The sequence below is a fragment of the Podarcis pityusensis genome (genome assembly GCF_964106645.2).
Source record: "Podarcis pityusensis genome assembly, chromosome: 9".
Classification (NCBI taxonomy): domain Eukaryota; kingdom Metazoa; phylum Chordata; class Lepidosauria; order Squamata; family Lacertidae; genus Podarcis; species Podarcis pityusensis.
In genome coordinates, this window is record NC_138034.1 from 22,277,460 (window position 1) to 22,299,098 (window position 21,639).

The window sequence follows — 21,639 nt, forward strand, 5'->3', positions numbered from 1 at the left end:
TCTTAATAAATCTGATAGTTCTGGACTAAGGATCAGACAAAGAAGACAGCTCCCCATTTGATCATTCTGTTCGTTCTCTTTAAAAACAAAAAACAGTATGTACATGTCAAGTCAGCAGCTAATTCCAGAAAGTCGTAAGTAACATTTTTATCTTTACACAGGAAGTAAACTACGTTGCTAATCTGTTTTCTGTAACAAATCGGAGAGAGGTACGCCTATGTTTTTGGCAATGCCAACTTGATTATCTTCAGTAGGAATTGGCAACATAGTCCATTTAAAAACAAAATCCTTGTTAAGATTCATATTGGCTACACTTCTGTAGAGGCAAAATCTGAATGTACTGTAAAGCCATCCTGTAAAGTGCCACTGAAATATATTTAAATATATTTAAACTGTTTAAGCTTGCTGTCAATTGCTTAAGTCCCATGATACAAGAGCAGGCATGGCCAAACTTGGCCCTCCAGATGTTTTGGGAATCAGCATGTTTTTACATGAGTAGAATATGTCCTTCTATTTAAAATGCATCTCTGGGTTATTTGTGGGGCCTGCCTAGTGTTTTTACATGAGTAGAATGTGTGTTTTTATTTAAAATGCATCTCTGGGTTATTTGTGGGGCATAGGAATTCGTTTACTTTTATTTTTATTTTTAAAATATAAACTGGCCCCCCACCAGGTCTGAGCACCGGCTCCCTGCTGAAAAAGTTTGCTGACCCCTGATATAAGCAAATCAGCATATGGGATGACACACCACTTCCTTTAGGTAATTGGTTTCTGGAAACAAGCTCTTCAGAGATGGTACAAAGTTCTCTCAGCTGGCTAAACCCTCATAAGTAGTTGCTCACGGGTAAAGTGTACGTGTGACACAGTGTATGTCTATAATGCATTGTAATATGAGACAAGAATGCTCTCTGAATTCAGAGGGCCTGTGGAGATTTCCACTGGTGAGAGCGGCCACTCCAAAGTTCATGAGTATTCTTTCAGATATTACACATACTCATGCAAGTAGTCCCATCCACTGGGGCCAACTGAACCACATCTGAACCAGATAGTAAGTCAGAACTGTGAGCCCTCCTGAAATGCTTTCCTTCTTGGTTCAGATTGAGCTGGCCCTCTGAATACTCAAACATGGAGCATTATTTTTATGGACAGACAGGAGCATTCGGACAAGCAACCTTAATGAATTTTTTTACATGGTACAGTCACATCAAGATTGTACCACCTTGGCTGCAGAGTGGTGGTGGTGGTAGGAATCACTGAGGAAATGTGTGCAGTAGATGAATAAAAGGGTTGTCCCCTACCTGAAGGCAGGCAAAAGATCGAAATAATGATCTTCTTACCACAAAATGGATTCCAAAAAGCCTGTTCTTTGCATCTTTATTTCCTTCATGTACTTTAAATTTCACACTTGTCCTCCGTTCTGCCCCTAGTTCTAAGTAGGATGTCATATTTTTAATTAATAATGACTCTTTTCTCAATCCTTTTTGATTGGATATAATTATCTTTTTAAAAAGGTAAGGTAAAGGTACCCCTGCCCGTACGGGCCAGTCTTGCCGGACTCTAGGGTTGTGCGCTCATCTCACTCTAAAGGCCGGGAGCCAGCGCTGTCCGAAGACACTTCCGGGTCACGTGGCCAGCGTGACAAGCTGCATCTGGCGAGCCAGCGCAGCACACGGAACGCCGTTTACCTTCCCGCTGGTAAGCGGTCCCTATTTATCTACTTGCACCCGAGGGTGCTTTCGAACTGCTAGGTTGGCAGGCGCTGGGACCGAATGACGGGAGCGCACCCCGCCGCGGGGATTCGAACCGCCGACCTTTCAATCGGCGAGTCCTAGGTGCTGAGGCTTTAACCCACAGCGCCACCCGCGTCCCATAATTATCTTTAGCTAATTATCTTTAGCATAATTATCTTTAGCTGTGATTAATTGTGTGAGGTGTCCGGATGGCTCTCAAGGGCCATAATATAAATGCAAAAGATAAAATTAATGTATTCTTTGTGGTTTCTGGAGGCACAGTATAGTTTAAACATGATTGCATTCTAATTTATCTAGTGAACACATTTCTCATCGTCCACAGCTTGCAAAAAGCTCTTCCCCTTCTTGGGCATACCATTCTTTCAGTCATGTTTGCTATATCATCACGAGACGCTTGAGTGAATTTAATTCTTCCTTCTTCTTTTTGCTATCCAGGATTTTTCTTGCTAGAAAGCAAATTTGATTCCTGGAAAACACCACACACTGCTAACTAAGGGAGGAGAAGTTCTTTGAAGGAAGAGGGAATATGCCTTAATTATGTTTGGCAAGAAATAGAGAGAAAAGGCCTCAGTGGAGGCATCTGTCTATTAGTTTGACTTCACTACTGAAGTATGCAAAGCTTATATGGTAACTGAGGAACACCTGGCTGGTTGATAGAATGACACACTCTGAAATGCACTCTTTGAGTGTGTGGAAGAGATGGAACCAATGAGACAAAGGTGTTATGTTTATTCGCATCACATCTTCAGCCTTTGTGGCAATGTTTAAATTTTGTGTCCTCCTGGTGTGCATTTCGTTTTCAGAATACAAAGCCATTATCTCAATGAAAGCAAGGGCCAGGCAGACTGTATATCAATTCTCATCTTCCTCTCCCCTCAGTGCTTTGGCAAAGTCTAGACTCACATCTTAGTTAAGTGAGGGGTAGCCAGCATTTTGCAGGACCCTAACTTTTATCAGTAGCTATACTCCAGCAACATCAGGAGAATACTAGCATCCTTGTGAGGTGGCGGAGGATGGGTGCAGGGACAGTGGTGGCATCATAGAGTTGATAGTGAGGACTAGCTAGCAAAAACTACTTGGATTCACCACAGTGGCAGTCCATCCAGGGTAGTCTCAGGCACACAGCTCAACCCAGATAATCAGGACTTTGAATACACAGTTTCTGTTTGCCTCGAGGGGGGAGTTGTTGCTGCTTTTTTTAAAAAAAGAAAAGCTTTAGGTGTCAGACCAGATAGCCAAGACGTTATCAAATGAAAGAAAAAGTAAGAGACGCTTAGGAATTCCTTTCGTAGTGTCTGTTTTGGAAACCTATGGTGCCATAGGAAGCAGCATATGTAATGGTACCCATCCATATAGCAGAGAAGCTGGCCTTTATTTCAACATATAGACCAGCTTTTGAGGGCATGGGAGGAGAAATTGAGCTTTTTTTATCTTTGTTCCTGAGGGGAAAACAAATCTCTCTTCCCAAGCTGGAAGATTTGCTTAGGGGAGTGCTACTTCAGGCACACAAAAAAGAGTGCAGTATGGGGATTTAGGCTGGATCAGCTTGGTCATGTGATCTGGCAATCCAGAACTGGATCGTACAGTAGGATCTCAATTTATGCTGTTTTTACTTATATGGCTGCAGCTTTACGCTGATCACCAATAAATGAATAGAAAGGGGGCTAGAGAACCTTGCATACCAGGCTCTGGGGGCTCTCGCGAGATCTTGTGAGGCTGTCCAAGATCTTATGGGATCTCAAGACAGCCTTGTGAGTTCTTCCAGGATCCTCCAGAACCCTTGCGTAACCGCCCAAAATCTAGTAAGCAAGGCAGAGGACTTAAAAGCTCTTTCTGTGAAGGGTTACCAGGCAGTGGCAGGCAGGCTTGTGAAATCTCAGGCAGCTGGTATGGCAACAGGGGCTGTTCTGACTTGCCCCTGCTTGAACGGGGTTTGGATCTTGCGTAACTTTATGCCAGCTTCTTGTGCATAGGATTGCTCCTTAATACTGCAGCAATCGTATCGGATCAATGCAGCTTGCAAAAGGGTCTTATAATTTTTGCCTCCATCCTACCTAAAAGTGGCCAAGGATGGATATAACCAGCAAGAGTTTGATTGTTCCCTACCAGAATCTTAGTGCAGGTGCCTTGATTAACCCGAAACGTTTTTGAGCAGAAAAGATTTCTCTTGGAACTTAAGGAATATTTGTAAACAAATTTTAAATTCTTGCTTTGTATACAAACTAAGACTCGGGGGAAACTTTTTAAAAGTACCAATTTTGTTTTGCATGTCATCTTACCCGCCAGTTGTCTTTGGGTTTGTTTGTTTTTTGTTTGTTTGTTTGTTTGTCTATTTACAGTTCCATGCATATTTCCTCAGAAGTAAATCCCGCAGGGTTTTTCTGGGGTTTACTCCTAGATAACATTGCATAAGATTGCAGCCTTAGTCACTTAAAAATATTTTAGGGCTGTAAACCCAATAAATAAATAGTATGTGATAAGAAAGGAAGTTGTAGAAAATTGCTACTGGCAGCTGGGTGTTTTGTTTTGTTTGTTTAAAAATTAACTCTCTAACATGGGAAGCTTTTATGATTTTCCATTCTGAGATAAATGAAGCTTCAACTATTTATGAGCCTAATTGACTTTCAGAGAAGATCAGGCCTGAAGCTGGTTGCTGCCATATTTCCTCCCCCCGCCCATATTTTACTCCTACCTAACCCCCTCCACACTGGCCCATGTGTTTCTCTAAGAGCATAATTAGGAATTGTTCCAAAATAATGGAACAGGCCTCAGTTACGCTGCTGGAATTAGTATCATGGAAGACCACCATTGTTATACTTGAAAGGTCATGTAGATTTTCCAGGAAAGATCCATCTATTGTTTAATAGATCCTTGATGGCTTCTGTTCATGGATCTTTGCTAGAAAAAAATTAAGAATTACACTTTCAGAGTAATGTTATCTTCTCCATGGAAAGTCTTCCATGTAGCATTGCCATGAAGAAGAAGGAAAGGCTTCAGAAATGGGGGTCTTTCCTGCCTTAAGCAGGCATGGTGAACTTTTGTCAGGCAGGCAGCCATGTTCACTTCTGGGCAACCTGGGGGTCATGTGACAGTGCTGGGCAGGGTTAGAGACAAAAGTGAGCCAAGCAATATTTGTGACATATCTGTGGACTACTTTCTACACATGCAATGAATGCATGATCAGCATCTAAGGGCACATTCTGTCCAGACAAAAGTACCTCAGGAACATAAGAAGCAGGCCTGGAAAGAGAGAGTGTGGCCTGAGAAGAATCCCAGAAGCCTGAAGGGCCAAATTAGATCCCCGTAGTCCTGAGGCTGCCCACCTGTGGTCTTAGCTGAGACTGATATGAGGGGAAGATATAGAGAAGGGAGCAAGACTAGGCGGATATATGAGATCAGGTCTCTCTCAGATGTTCAGACCAGCAAATATGCCCAACCATGAAACCTTTAAATGGCTCAAGGTGCCAGATTTTAGCCAGATTTGGGGGCCAAACTACACAGTACATAAATTGCATTACTTACAAGCCACATCAAGGGGTTTAGGCTGTGTACTTATCATACCTTTAAAGCACCCACCCCACCCCCCAAAGAACCCCTCATAGACAGCAATAGCAGGGTGCAAGTTGGGAGCTCCTGTTGCCAACTGCAGTGCAGGGGCAGGTCAGATTTCCGTTAGGAGCATGACTAAAACTGCCCACAAAGAGGCCCTCAAATACTGTTTCCTGGGCAGAACCCCCATTAGATGTCTGGCTGCCATTTTCAGCTGCCCTGTGTGGGTTTGAGTCCTTTCAGCTGCTCCAATAGCTGGCACAGTTGGCATTCTGTGTCGCAGTTTAAAAGGGAGCAAAAATATCCTGATCTTTTCTTTCTTTTGCACCACCTTTCTGTTGGAATTGACTTAAATTTCCATTAAGTTCTGACTTGGGACCTTGGGAGAGGTGCAGTAGAACCAAGGCTCCTGAGGGGTCAACTGGAGCTTTTTAATTTCTTCAGCTAATCCAAGTTTTTTACCTGTCAGCCTTAGTCTGTATCCTGGAACCAGAACCCAAATTAATTAGACGTGTTGGCATGCTTGATAAGAAAACAGAGCATGTAACTCAACGATCTGCACGTATTCCCTTTCTCCTGGCCTCCAGTGCATACTTGTGAATGACTGTAGCCTGCCAAATAGTATATTTTCAAGGAGCGAAGTGCAAAAAATATATATACTTGGAGCAAATAAGCGGTATGTAAACTGAGTCACTCGTAAATGCTGTGGAGACCTCCAGTCTTCCTCCACTTTTAACCTGGGTAGCGAACGTGTGGTTGAGCAAATGTAAAACAATGTGCCACTTGTTCTCAGGGTTTAGGTTTGTCGGTATTATTTACACGATGCAGAAAGGTTGGTTATTGGCTTCACTAAGTATTTCAGTCTGAAAAATCATAGTATCAAAAGCGACATGATTTGTTGAATGCTGCTCATTTTTATTTGGAAGTTTTCAGTGGTGTTAATTTAGCCGGCATTATCTAATTTTTTAAAATACATATATACTTTCGCCAAGGTTTCTTTCTGCAAAGAAGTTATGAGCCAGCAATTCTGACCCAACCCAGGTACCCCTAAAGACAATGAAAAGCACCTCTTTTACTTTTGTACCTCTGTGAAAGCACTGCGCTAGCACCAATGCATAGCTCTGGATTGCAGCCATTAAGCACATTGAAAATTTAAGGTGTCACTTCAGGTACATCTGGAGTAGCGTTCTTAAGTAGTAGAATTAAGCTGTGAAAATATACAATGAAATCAAAACTTGAAATAATAGCACTTGGGAAATAATTTCTATTTCTCCAAGGTCGCTGCTGAATATATGCATATTTTCGTAGCACAGTTTCTCTTTAAAAAAAAACAAAAAATTGAATGGGAGGGGGAAACATTTTGCTTTGCACATCTCGACTATGAATTGTCTTCTCTTTATCTTCCAGAGATTGAGGCCAAAGAGGCTTGTGACTGGCTGCGGGCAGCAGGGTTTCCACAATACGCTCAGCTATATGAAGGTAAGCAACAGTACTGCTTTCTGTGTCATTGCTCCTCTAAAGTGATTTAGGCCCATCTCTTTTATTTCCAAATAGGATAGATCAGCCTATCTCTCTCTGCATCTCTCTCTCTCTCTTTTTTTTTTAATAATTTTTATTAAAGTTTTAAACAAAGAAAAAAGAAAAACAACACACATGAAAAAACAATACAAAATTTAACAATAAAAACACAAAACATAACAATTAAAAACCAACTCTCTTTTCCATTCCCAATTTTAAATTACTTATTTTCTGGACTTCCTCATACCTCCCTATTTTGTATTCCAATCTACATTATTTGTCCAGCAGTTTCTATTCCACTTTTTTAAACCCAATCTTTAGTTTAATAAAATATTAAAATATATAATTTCAACTTTTTTGAGCCTAATCCTTGTTCTCTCTGCATCTCTCTAACATATTCTCTCCCAACTCTCATCAGCCCCTGTCAACGGGACCACTAGTCAGGGATGGTGGGAGTTACAGGCCAAACATTTGTAGGGCACCCAGCTGGGGAAAGGCAGGACAGATCTTAGGTAGGTAAGTAAGAGGCAGAATCAGGGAGCTGAATTCACTGCACAGGTGCACATAGGTGCATTTTTTCAGTGCATCTGACAGAAGTTAAATCTGTTGGTACTGTGTCCCAACAGATTTGCAAGAACACTTCGGCATCACTTCATCCCCCCAGCTGTTCGTTATAACTGCATAGTGATAGTTCATTATTTAGTGGTGGAAGTTAGAGCAGTGCGAAGCATGTTCTTGATGAGCGATTGAGAGAGGCTTTAATTGGCAACTGCTCTGGCAACCGGTGGCGCTAATAGCACTTGCAGAGACAACACTTGGCTATGCTTTTGTTTATCTGTTTAGCAACTGAGTTTCCTTCTATTATGTTATTCACATTTGGTACTGACACAGAGCCAAGAAAAGTCCTTTTTAAAAAAAGAAAATCAGCATGCAGGATAGCTCTTGCTATTGTCCAACTCCTTTGTTCAAAATCCTATATTTGGACAAGTTTGGTTTTCTTGAACACTTTGATTCCTTTTCTCTGCCAAGGTGCATAGTCTCTAGGAAGCCTTTCTCTAATGTAAGGATGTGCACACATACTAAACCTCTTGGTTATTATTTTCATAATTTAAATAAATAAAAAGCTCCCCCATCAAACCTAGTTTCATGGTTCCATTGCCACGAATGGCATTTCTAGCTAGCTAGCTTGTGGTCAGTCTGAGAGGCTGATGACTCACCAACGCAAACAGAGCCCACAATTCATGGCTTGTGGCTCCCAAGGTGCCTTGTTTTTGTGGTTCTGGAAGCATAAACAGGAGGTTTCTTGAGTCCCCCCCGAAGGAACCATATTTGGCTTGGTGAGTTGGAAGTCATGCAAGCCTGGCTTAGGACTTCAGTAGAGAGGGCTGAAACTTTTTGTCTGAATCTACATGGTCTGGTTATAATGATTTGTGCATAAAGACATAATATTTTTATAGGAATGTTCCTGCAAGCATTGTCAGTGATGCAAAATTGAGAAGGTCCATTTGGCGGTGCCACATTTTGGCCTCACACAGGGCGCCGTATTATGAAAGATTACCAAAGTCCATTTCTAGATGGAGAACCTCTGTTGGGATGTTGTCGGACTCCTATCATCCCTTGCCATTTGCCATGCTGGATGCAGTTAATGGGAGTTGGAGTCCAGCAGTCCAGCAGCATCTGCAGTGCCACAGACTGCCCATTTTTACACTATGTCAATGCTAACTTCCCATTTAAGAAGAAGAATTTATTTTATCCTGCCCATCTGGCTGGGTTTCCCCAGCTACTCTGGGTGGCTCCCAACCAAATAATAATAGTAGTAGTAGTAGTAATAGTAAAGTGATAAAACATTAAACATTTCCCAAAACAAGGCTGCCTTCAGATGTTTTCTAAAAGTCAGATAGTTATTTATTTCCTTGACATCTGATGAACAGGTGCCACTACTGAGAAGGCCCTCTGCCTGAGTCCCTATAACCTCACTTCTCGCAGTGAAGGAACCACCAGAAGGCCCTCGGCTCTGGATCTCAGTGTCCGGGCTGAACGATGGGGCTGGAGACGTTCCTTCAGGTATACTGGGCAGAGGCCATTTAGGGCTTTAAAGGTCAGCACCAACACTTTGAATTGTGCTCAGAAACGTACTGGGAGCCAATGTAGATCTTTCAGGACCGGTGTTAATATGGTCTCAGCGGTGGGGCACCCACTGAAGGGGCCCTAAAGTCAAAAGATTGTCCCTTCACATGATAGAAATTATCATACCAATTCTTGGCATGCAGGAGCCGCAAAAGATACCTTGATCTGCATCAGGTAAAAGTTTACACAATAGAGAATTCATGCTTGTCAAGCATGGGGCCTGGGGGAAAAGCCCTCCTGAGATGTCCTACACAGAACCATTCGCTGTAGCGGTGGGGAGTTCTGGCTGTGTGAGGAATGCGGAATCGACCCATCTGCCGGTTCAGGAATCTGTAGAGAGTGGCAAAAAAAATTGTCTGTTTCAGTTGTAGAGCAGCTGTAGATTTCCAGACATCAGCCACTGCTGTTGCTTCCTCCTTGCCGCCCACCCCACCCCAAGTGTTTATCTAAGACAGGTCTCCACAACTGGGAAAGCAAACACAGCCCACCAGCCGCCTATTGCAGCCTGCCAGGTGCTTGACAAGCCCCTGTTTCTGCAATCCCAGACAGGCAGCACAAACAGGAGAGGCTTATCCAGCCCTCTCGTGGACCACCAGACACGGCAGATGGGTGGTAGGTCCCCAACGTGCAGGCCTGGCCTGCTGCATTGTTTTCAGGGAATGGGAAACAACACGAGGCTCCTAGCAGCTTGTTTCTCCCCTCTGTTCAGTTCATAACTCTTCATAACAGAGTGTCAGTGTCAGTTTATCCAAAGATAGCTGCTTGGCTACTCTCAAGGCTGTGTTTTATTTCTCCACATCATTGCCTTCCAGTGCTTTTGGAATCGCTAACCTATTGCTTAAATGCAGCGCATGCCGACTCCTGGAAAGCTTCCTCAAAACGTTAAATTGTTTGTTTTAAAGTTCAGTAAGGTTTTTCTCCGCTCATGCAGTTGTGGACTTGGTTTGCTCCTCTGTGCTTTGCTTGCTCTGCCTCCCCCCTTTTCCTTCCCGTGACACATGGGAATTTTCAGTTGCCAGTCTTGTGTGTTAAAGGTTCCATATGAGAAGCAGGCTCCTGTCACACATCCAAGGCAGTATGAAGGGAGATTTATCTTGCAGGAGCCAGTCCCTTGCGTCTGATGTCTTGGAGACAGCCGGTTGCTTTGAAATAAGTTTTATCTCTGGGAATAGCATTCTTTTTGATTGCCCATCCATCTTGATTCCTGCAGATCTGATATTTCCCATTGACATTTCTTCGGTCAAGAGAGAACATGACTTTCTGGACAGAGATGCTATTGAAGCTTTGTGCAGGTATGTGGGGGAAAGATTGCTTCAAAAAAAGGATACTTTCAAGTGGAAGGGTAGGGTCAGCGCCAGTCTTTTTATTGTCTGGTTGTCAATTCCAAATATTCTCCGAAATCCAAAGCATTTGTTGCTATATATTCATCATAAATGAATTCTGCGTTCCTGTCAGGGCTGGATTTAAGTTTGATGAGGCCCCAAGCTACTGAAGGTAGTGGGGCCCTTTATATGTCCAGCTGTCCTTTGTCAACAACAAATTGTTGCTGTTTTTTGTGTTGAATATATGCTATACAGTAATGTATGGACCTAATAGGTATCTAAAGCCATTTGCACATGTTGCCATGCAATCAGTCCATGCAGAATGTAGGCACCTTATATATAGAAATGAGCAATCTAGTGATATTTTAGGGAGCAGGCTAGCAGGCGGGGACCATTACTTACATCATAGGAGCCTACACAACTCAATACACTGTTGCTGTATGTAGGTTTTATTTTATTTGTTTTTATCTTACATTTTAGAAATGTACATCCAGGTTTTTTCCTTTAATTTTTTTTGGGGGGCCCAAGAGAGTGGAACCCTAAGCTATAGCTTGTTTAGCTTATATGTAAATTTGGCACTGGTTCCTGTACTTGGAATACCATGGGAAGAAACCATCTTCTTGGATTCAGCTTCATGGACAGTCACCACTTCTGCCTCCAGCTAAGAAATGCAAGACCTGACTCAGAACTACTGCAGGGGCTTGTTTGGGACTTGAACACTGCCACCATGGACTCAAGGCTAAATGTGTGTGATTGCACAACCTCCCTCTGAATCTCTCTTGCACCCATTCAGCCTCAAAGCCATCAAGTTAGGGTGTGCCATTTTAGGGGGCGAAAGTTAATTTTTGCAAAGTTCTTCAGCAAGGAGTCTTAAAAACACGTTTTTTGGGGAGTGAGGATGTAATGCTAAATAATAAAATCAGCCATTTTTAACATGATACATAAATGCAGATGTGGATTTTGCATGGTTGTCAACCCTTAAGAAAAGGAAATCATTTTTCTTTCCTTTTTTGGGAGGGCGGGTTGGGGAGAAATCTATCTGAAGAATCCTCTACTCAAGGAAACAACATTCAGAAGACATGCTTATATTCTGTTTGGTGAAACGAACAGTATTGACTTCTTATTGTTACCATAATTTGCAAAATATGATTTGCAGGTTAATCCAAGGAGGTTCATGTTTGGAAAACTGATACTGTCATAGCATTTTGAAGACTGTGGTTCAGAGCTGTAGCATTTGTGGTTTATCTGGTGATCGCTTGCAAGACAAGAATATGTTGGGCTAAGTTTGAATGTCTCAAGGATGCATTCTAAATTTGTTTTCAGCCAAAGCAACAGAAACAAAAGTGAAATGGATTGACTCGGTGTATGTAGGTCTTAACATTTTGCAGAAAACCCCCATCATAAATGGATTTAGGAGTTTTTTTAAAGAAAAATCATTTGCCTCTGTTTAATAATGTGTTAAAGCTATGGTTTTCCCAGTAGTGATATATGGAAGTGAGAGCTGGACCATAAAGAAGGCTGATCGCCGAAGAACTGATGCTTTTGAATTATGGTGCTGGAGAAGACTCTTGAGAGTCCCATGGACTGCAAGAAGATGAAACCTATCCATTCTGAAGGAAATCAGCCCTGAGTGCTCACTGGAAGGACAGATCCTGAAGCTGAGGCTCCAATACTTTGGCCACCTCATGAGAAGAGAAGACTCCCTGGAAAAGACCCTGATGTTGAGAAAGATGGAGGGCACAAGGAGAAGGGGACGACAGAGGACGAAATGGTTGGACAGTGTTCTTGAAGCTACCAGCATGAGTTTGACCAAACTGCAGGAGGCAGTGGAAGATAGGAGTGCCTGGCGTGCTCTGGTCCATGGGGTCATGAAGAGTCGGACACGACTAAACGACTAAACCACAACAACAACAATAATGTGTCTCATCAGTTGCAAACAGATTGTATTTACAAGTCTAACCAAGCACTGACACTCTTCATTTAGTCAAGTGTGTTACAGGACTTGATTTTGCTGCTGTAAACTTGATAGAATGAATGCACTTAGAAGGTGCTACACAAGTTATGCACAGGCATTTTGCCTTTCCTCAGCTGAAGAAAGGGCAGCAGCAGTAGTGAGTGGCGAGGTCCCAGACTGAGGGCTGGACCAGTATTTGATTTGCTGTTTTGGGTGCAGTGTCTTTTAAACTGTGAAACACGGAGGGAACTGGGTTTGCAGTGTGGCTGAGGAATGCCATTGTGTGCACTTTCCCCTTCTGTTAAGTTTGTCTTCTCCATGAAGTAACAATGGTATAAATACCCCGGCTTGGATTAGGAATAATCATATACCTCAGTTTTCACGATTGCCTCTTCAGGCATTCTCTTTTCTTTTGTGATTGTCACTTACCAAGGGACGGTGGGCTCAGGCTGGCAAGCCCTGTCCCCGTTGTCTTGGTCCTCTTTCCTCCCCCCCACCAAAGCTCCCTAGAAGTTTAGGATAGAGTAAAATTCTGAAGCAGGGATCTTCCCCTACTCATCGGGGGTGCCTGCATGATTTAAACACTTGATTATGCACAATTCTAAATCACTTAACACAACGGCATGCAAACAACATGAATCTTGTGGGTTCTTGTTTTTGTCAGGATTCCAGATTTCTTCCTTTTTTCTCTCTAGAAGCCAGCTTCCAGCAATCAAAGTTGCTGTGGTATTTTTTAGATTCTTAGGGTTAGTAGAAGGCAAAGTTGTTGTTTTTTAAGCCACATGGATAAATGTTTTTGTTGTTAGACTACAACCCTGTACCTGCTTCCTTGGGAGCTGACCCCACTGAACTGAGCAGAACTTAGGTAAAGGTAAAGGTAAAGGTACCCCTGCCCTTACGGGCCAGTCGTGTCCGACTCTAGGGTTGTGCGCCCATCTCACTTAAGAGGCCGGGGGCCAGCACTGTCTGGAGACACTTCCGGGTCACGTGGCCAGCGTGACGAAGCTGCTCTGGCGAGCCAGCACCAGCGCAGCACACGGAAACGTCGTTTACCTTCCCGCTATAAAGCGGTACCTATTTATCTACTTGCACTTAGGTGTGCTTTCGAACTGCTAGGTGGGCAGGAGCTGGGACCGAAAGATGAGAGCTCACCCCGCCGCGGGGATTCGAACCGCCGACCATGCGATCGGCAAGTCCTAGGCACTGAGGTTTTACCCACAGCGCCACCCGCGTCCCTGAGCAGAACTTACTTTGGGTTAAATATGTCCAGGATTGTACTGCTAGGTCCATTTCAGGGCACACCAGATTACCCCTTTAAGTGTGCACAGCTGCTAAGCAACATCCAAATACCTTGCTCAACCAACAGTTGGTTTCCATGCACTTAATATGTTAGGGAAAATGAAAATGTCCTTTAGGCTTCTGATTGTAATGCCAGCTCCAGTATCGTTATATTGCTGGTGGTGATTCCCAAATAGTATAGCATCGATTTTGAGATCTTTACACATAATGATGTAGGAAACTGCCTTCCCTTCTTCTGCATCAGACCATGGATCCACCTAGCCCAGTATTGGTCCATTGGCCCATCTAGCCCTACATGGACTGCTTGTGACTATCCAGGATTTCAGGCAGGGATCACTGTCACACTACTTGGGAGATACTGGGAATTGAACCTGGACCTTCTGCGTACAAATGAGATGTTCTACTACTGCACTACCATCTTCCTCTTATATATGCTCTGTGTGTGTGTGTGTGTGTGTGTGTGTGTGTGTGTGTAGGTATATTTTGAATCAGGGTTTCCCAAACTTGGGTCTCCAACTGTTTTTGGACTACAATTCCCATCATCCCTGCCCACTGGTCCTGCTACCTAGGGAAGATGGGAGTTGTAGTCCAAAAACAGCTGGAGACCCAAGTTTGGGAAACCCTGCTCTGAATGTTCACTCATTGCAACTCTTAAAACTGGGATCTTAAAATTAGGCTTACTAGGTTGTGTCCTTCTTTCATTTTAAAGGGTTGTTTTGTTTAGCGTTCTGCTTCTTTTCTGTTTGCCTTTCTGCAAAGTGTATGTTTAAACTTCTGAAGGTACCTCCAAGGAAATAGTTTTCACCGTCTCTACACTTATCTATTTCAGCTGCCTAAGGGTCTTATTTTGAGGAGCAGGCTACAGATAATCCTGGTGAAATCAAAGCTCTTATCAGGCCAGCTGGAAATATGTTTTCTCTGACAGATCAAAGTGGTTGGGCTGGTTAAATGCAACAGGTTGAAACTAGAGAAAACTCCATGTGGGGACCAGTGTTGTAAAATGTGCAAATGTTTATGTAAAACAAACCTGGAGATCCAAACTGGGAGATTCTTTCCCCTTTTCCCTTTTTTCCATTATTTTTAAGGAGGAAGGCATGCGCAAGCCATCTTAATGTTGTCCCTTAATTTCATTTGATGTATCGGAAGCTTAATTAGTTATTTTATATAATTTTTGTAAATTAAATGGAAACGTGTTTGGGGATTCCTGGAAGGGAGTCCCTGTGGGACACCTCCTGGGTTTGGGAGCAGACCTTGGTCCTCTGTACTCTCTCCTCCATTCCTCTCATATGGGGAAGAAGTGAAAAACTGAATCAAGAGATCCTACATTTATTTACCGTATTTTTCGCCACATAGGGCGCACCGCCCCATAGGGCACACCTAGTTTTTTGGGGGAGAAATAAAGAAAAAAAAATTTCCCCAGGCATGGGGCTTGGGCGGGGGAAGCCCAAGCTTCCCCCGACCCCAGCCCCCAAAACAGGCTGCTATCCGCAAGCCGTGGGAGAGCTGTGCGACTTCGCGCAGCTCTCCCACGGCTTGCGGAGAGCTGCGCAAAGCCCAAAGCCTGGGGGGCGCTGAGCGAAGTCGCGCACCTCTCCCACGGCTTGCGGATAGCTTCCTGAAGCGTGGAGAGCAAGAGGGGTCTGTGCGCACCGACCCCTCTCGCTCTCCAGGCTTCAGCGAAAGCCTGCATTCACCCCATAGGACGCACACACATTTCCCCTTCATTTTTGGAGGAGAAAAAGTGCGTCCTATAGGGTGAAAAATACAGTAACTCCAGGTTCCTGCTTGACCAACATAGCCAACATTGTACTCTCCAAATGTTGTTGGACTCCCATTTCCATTAGCCCCAGCCAGCATGGCCAATGGATGATGAGAGGTTTTAGTCCATCCACATCTGGATTGGCTGCCCCTGCTCTAGACCTCTTGAGATTAAGCCCTCTTGCCCCCATATTATCTCAGTGTAGGATCTCCTGTTCATTTTTCTCTCCAGTTGGTGAAGAATACATGTGTGACTGAATGTGGCCTGCCACAGGGCTCCTGTGACAGCAGGTTTCTCTGGTTCGCAAATGTGCCCATGGACCCAAAAAAAGGTTGCCACCCCTATGCTAAACTGTAGTAGTGTTGTGTCCTAGTGGGTAATGCTGGAATTGAGCCAGGTCTCATGTACTTTGACCCCAAAGCATTGCATCTCTTGTGGTCAAGTGAAATGTTTTGGCAAACGGTGTTTAAGGAGATAACAGAAATCACAGGGTTAAAGCTGACTGGAAGTCCAGAGGTAGCATTGTTATCAATTTATGACAGGGTGGATGGCACGCAGGCTATGAAATACTTGCTCACAAATTTATTGACAGCTGCACAAGGTATTCTAGCTAGGAAGTGGAAGGGGCAACGTGAATATCAAATGGAAGAATGGTATAAAGAGGTGTGAGAGAAAGCTATTAAGGATAAATTAATGTGTGCTATCAAGGTAAGATAAAACAGGGAATATGAAGGAGGAATGATTTTGAGGAGATATGGAAGGTATTTGTACTAAGAAAACGGAAAGGGGTCAAGCGATCGCAAAAGGTGCTGAAATTTTGGAAGGTTAGATAGTTACAATGGAGTGGTCTCGAGGGTGGGGTGCACATTTTTATTTATACTTTGTAACTTGTATTATTTAATAAAAATAAAAAAATAAAGAAGAACTAGTATCTTTACTGGTAAGCTTACTTTAATTAACCACTTGCACTTAAAATAACAACCCAGCAATCCTTTTTGTTTCATTTTTGTGTGTCGGTGTAAAATTATGAGAAAAATTGTACAACCTTGAGAGAGAGAGAAGTAATCTGATTTTCTTTGTTTTGGGAATAGATTAGCAGAGTTCTCCCAGAGCTATACTGAAAATAATTATATTACAGACTGAAAAGAACAATCTAGGCACCTGATGTGTGGGAAATTAGTTTTCTTCTTTGAGGCTTTATCTTAATAGGTGGAGCAGGGGGGAGGAAATGAAAACAGATTCAGCAAGCAGCACCACACAAAGACATACGGGTAGAAGGATTCCATCTGATCTGGTCAAGAAAAGAGTGATTTCCCCTCTGCCCCAGGATTTTGTATGTGCAGTAATACTGATGATAAATTACAATTATTGTTGCCTGTTCCTTTGTTGTTGTAACTTCTGATCATTTAAAATGGGTGTATTCCCTGGAGAAATTAGACTTAGAATCATAGAACTGTACAGTTGGAAGGGACCACGAGGGTCATCCAGTCCAGCCCCCTGCAATGCAGGAATCTCTTGCCCAATGTGGGGCTTAACCCACAACCCTGAGATTAAGAACCTCATGCTCTTCCTATCCCAGCTGGACTTGTTCAGATGTTACACTGAACACTGGTACAAGCTGCCTCAACACATGTGAGCAATCCTGCAAACCCTTCCACATGTTCCATTCAGCGAGTGTGCAATATGTGTACCTGTGTACGCAAATAGTTTGGCTGTTTATTCATACAGTTATTCACATTAAACGTGTGTGCAATCTGCATACACAAATCGTTGAGCTGTACAAATCAACAGGTTACATTCACACCAACACTTGTATGTGCATACATAGAGGCAGACAACTGGTACTTCGGTTACACAGACACTACACATGTTGAGCATTACATGTGAATAATTGTATGGCCCAGCTGTTGTATAAACATATTGTACACTTGTTGAATGTAACATGTGAACATTCCTTTTGCCTTAGTTACAGTAGGGACTACGGAGATCTGGAAAAGATGAGTTTTGAGGAGAGAGCTAGAGGAAATCAGGGAGGTGGTCACACAGAGGTATTCTAGAAGGCAGCTGAATGGATAAGGCTAAACAGCAGTAGCAATTTCTCCATCTCTCCAAGTACATTTTGAGCCAGCTTGCACCGTATTAAGGGGAAATGGCTGGCAGTTCTCAGATGTTCTTTTTCAATTCCTATGTCTCCTTAAGGCCATTTGAGCACCGTGCTAGATGCAGACGGTTTATTCCAAAATATCTTAACTCCTGCTTGCATGCATAGAGCGCAGCATTCCAAGAAAGTTCAGTCCCTGGAAGGGCTTGGTAGTTTTCCATTAGAAGAACAAGAGCCACACTCCAATTACCCACGTTTCATGGCTTCTGGCTGAACAAGCTCTCCTTTATGGTCCTGACTCATAAGGAACTGCTTCAGGACAGCTTTTTCTTCTGCATCTGCATCCCAACCACTCTACAGAATCTGGTATCCACCTGATGTAATGTGGTGTTAATTAAACATATGTGCTATTCTGGGGCTCTCCTTTGGGGCATTTGCATGTAAATAAGCGTAGTGACAGCTTCCAAGATGATCTTTTATTTGAAATAGTTAGTTTCACAGAATGACAGGTTTACTGTTAATCTTGTTTTGTTTTTCTTCTTCCCTGCATAGGCGTTTAAATACTTTAAACAAATGTGCAATGATGAAGCTGGAGATCAGTCCACACAGGAAGCGGGTAAGTGCCCTTGATGAATCTGTCACAGTACTGTAAAGAATTGGTTGATATTCTGGCTTCCTGTATTTTTACTTGGAAGTAAGCCCCCATTGATGTCAGTGGGTCTTATTCCCTTGCAGGTGTGCATGGGATTCAGTCTGCAGCCCTAAACATACTTACTGTGTCTGCACCATTCAACAAAATGGCATTTCTTTCCAAGTATAAGCATGCATAGGATGACATTGTTCATTCTCTTCCTTTATGATTATCCATGTGGCAAACAAAGGCATCATTGGTCAGACTGATATTCTTTTAACATCAGACTGTCTGTTTTAATGGGCGCAGTGTTGTCAGGATTAAACCTGCCTTTCTGGAAGCTGCATGCCTGATGGTCCTTATTTTTCAATCCGGAATCTGAGTTTTTTCATCTCCATCAAAGCTGTTCATTACAAAATGGTGGTAAAGATCTGTTAACTGATATCCTGGTACCAAATCTGTGTGAATTTTGGCACTTTTGTATTGAATAGAGTTTTTTTAATAATAAAAAAACACAGCTGCCAGAGATGTCAAGTATGTGAAATGTCAGCATTTTGTTTTTCAGTCATCTTGACAATAATCTACGGTTTTATAAGGCACATCGCTATGTTATATAGGCTGTTCTTGATCAGTTGCTTAAAGATGGCCAATACAGATAGACATCTGCCCCATGTGGGGCTTGCAGACTGGGCAGAATGAGTTGGCCTCAGTATTACATGAGTTGTTGTTGTTGTTGTTGTTGTTGTTGTTGTTGTTGTTGTTGTTTTATTTGTATGTCACCCATCTGACTGGGTTTCCCCAGCCACTCTGGGTGGCTCCCAGCAGAATATTAAAACACGATAAAACATTGAACATTAAAAACTTCCCAAAACAGGGCTGCCTTCAGATGTCTTCTAAAAATCAGATAGTTGTTTATTTCCTTGACATCTGATGGGAGGGCATTCCACAGGACGGGCACCACCACTGAGAAGGCCCTCTGCCTGTGTAATCCTCTGTATGTAGTCTTCTGAATGCAATCATGGGACCATTCCGAAGTGTCACTGTTTTGAAAATGTGTTTGTTTACAGATTTTGTAACGCTTGCTTTTGACTCCCCAAAGTAAGTCCCCAAAGTGGCTGGCAATAGTAAACCAGTTTTTAAAATATCCACATTTAAAGCAGTAAAGTACATTGGGTTGGATTGAGCAATATGCCAACACAAGACATTCTGGCAGAGATACTGTTCTGCGGACTGTTGTGCAAGAACAAGATTTTGCTACACAACTTGAATTTAGCACAAGCGCACATTGTGATGATCTTGTGCAAGACTTCATGTACGTGACTGGGCAACACTCTACATCGTACATCTATTCTGCATAGCCTCAATAACTACATATAAACCTTCTTTATACATTTTTCCATCTGAAACATTAACATACCTACCCAATCCTAGAAACAGCAGCATGAACACCTGAACTTCCTCTGTTCCCAAATGCCCAGAGGAATGAAATTGCCTTAACCAGCGGTTGAAATCTGGTATCTGAAATAGATTTGAAACTGTTACATTCCCATTCATTTAAGGGGAAAAATCAGTCTAAACTATCAAAAGAATTGAACATTCCCCAAGAAAATGGGAGAAAGTAAATGGAGGTATGTAACAGAAATTCCTTTCTTAGCTATACCCCCTCATTAGTCCTCCTTGGTCTATTCTCCCCTACCCCTTAAAAACAGACCCTTAGCTTTGTTTGGTTTTTATATTGTGCACCAGTGTGTGAAAGAAATGCCACAAACAAAATTATTAAGACAGTATAGCAACTAAATAAGTAAGTTACGCACTGTACGTGCTGTTCCATGTCAGCAAAAAGTGGAGGAGCCACTTCTGCAGTCTTGATGCTGCCCTAGCTTTCTAGTTTTAAAAACTTGAAGCGGATCTTCCACGTTCAAAATCTCATTTGAGCACCGCCTGGAAGATAATCAGTGCACGCCATTGTCATGTTGGGCGTGCATTAATGTGCACCTTCAGCTGACTTCTGCTTCTCCCGAGTTCCATGAAGTCAAATATTTAAAATGCCTGAAGCAATGCCTGAAAAAGCATCTTCTCGAGGTCCTCATATACTGATGGCTGCTGAGTTGAGGGAAGGAGGCGACAAGATATGGTAAGAGGCCGGGAGGCATCAACCTGCAGCAATCTCCCACATGGCCTCATTAGTCACACTTGAAAGACCTTTAAGATCAGTAAGGAGTTAAGCTGCTACAATTCAGAACTGCCTCTTAATTGCATTAGGGAAAATAAACAAGAGAGCAGGGCTTGGATGGTCCTGCCCTCGCTGGCACCAGTGGAACATTTTATGCATGCCGCACTTTTCCACTGATCTAAATGGTATCTCGTGTAACTTAATAGAACATCTACAGGGGCTAGTGGCAGCACATAGAAACGGAAAGATTTGTGTAGTTCCTTCTGTTTTGTAAAGCTGTTTTCTTTAAGTTTCAAATGCATAACACACACACACACACACACACACACACACACATATATATATCTCAGCACCTTGTCATGGAACACACTGCTCTGTCTTCAAGCACTTTGCTGCTTCTGAAATTCATGACTGTTTGTAGGGAAAGGACCACATTGTTGTGATACAGCCCCCTATTCTGTAGGGATCCCCACCTCCAAGTGGCAGATTTCAAAAAGTAGGTCTTTCCCCACCTTTTAAAATCCTAGTGAGGGAAAATCTAGCCTTTAGGAAGGGTCTTCTACCCATTAGTCCATCAGGCCGTTAGTCCATCTAGCTCATTGTTGTCTATGCTGGCTAGAACCAGTTCTATCGCAGGATTTCAGACCTGCCTGAAAATGCCAGGGATTGATCCTGGTGTCTTTTACATACAAAACTTTTGTTTGGGGTGAGGAAATACCAGGCATGGCGAAGATGAACCACCCCCTCACCCTGCTGTTTCTTCGCTCATAATCTGCCTCTCTCCCAGCTGCTTTTCCTCCTTTTTCAAAGCAGTTTCATGTTGAGTATAGTTTTTATTTGTTGCATACATTGGGTTTCATTATTTATTATTTTTATTGTTAGTTGTCATTTTCACACAATGCAGATAACAGTAAAACGCACAAAACCCCAACCCCCCACCCTCCTCAGGAGATGAGATTACATACAGTGGTACCTCAGGATGCGAACGGGATCTGTTCCAGAGCCCCGTTCATATCCTGAAGCGAAAATCTAGCCTTTAGGAAGGCAGACCTCGGAGCGATTGTGGGTTCAGTTCCAGACCACAGCAATAAAGCAAGTCGTACATTTCTTTTGGTTTCCCGGCGCATATAAAGTAATTTTTGCACTATACTATTAAGCCAGCTCCCTGCCCCCCCCCCCGACTGCAGGGGTAGGAGGGGGAAACCCCAGGTCTAGGCCTAGGCAGTTCTACCCCCCATGGCCAGAAGCGGGGTGGTGGTGGAGGGGGGGATTTCCTTTCCTGGAAATGACTGGCATGCCTGCATCCACACCCACATCCTCATGAGGAGCACTATCTGCAAAGCACAATAAAACGAGGTATGGCTGTAATGTGAGGGAGATTCTGCCATGTCTTCTTTTGCTGTAAAGGCAGCAACCATTTTGTGTGTGTTCAGTTGACACGCAACTGCTGATATA

General features: G+C 43.1%; 1 protein-coding gene across 7 annotated transcripts in view; it reads left to right on the plus strand.

Annotated features, from left to right (window-relative positions):
• DLC1 (DLC1 Rho GTPase activating protein) overlaps window positions 1-21,639 on the plus strand; it is a 254,741-nt gene that overhangs the window by 215,131 nt on the left and 17,971 nt on the right. For all 7 annotated transcript variants that reach the window (XM_081019786.1, XM_081019789.1, XM_081019790.1 and 4 more), the window contains 3 exons: window positions 6,708-6,779; window positions 10,156-10,237; window positions 17,933-17,996. In XM_081019786.1, coding sequence (XP_080875912.1) covers window positions 6,708-6,779; window positions 10,156-10,237; window positions 17,933-17,996 — 218 coding nt within the window. The remainder of the gene's footprint in view (window positions 1-6,707; window positions 6,780-10,155; window positions 10,238-17,932; window positions 17,997-21,639) is intronic.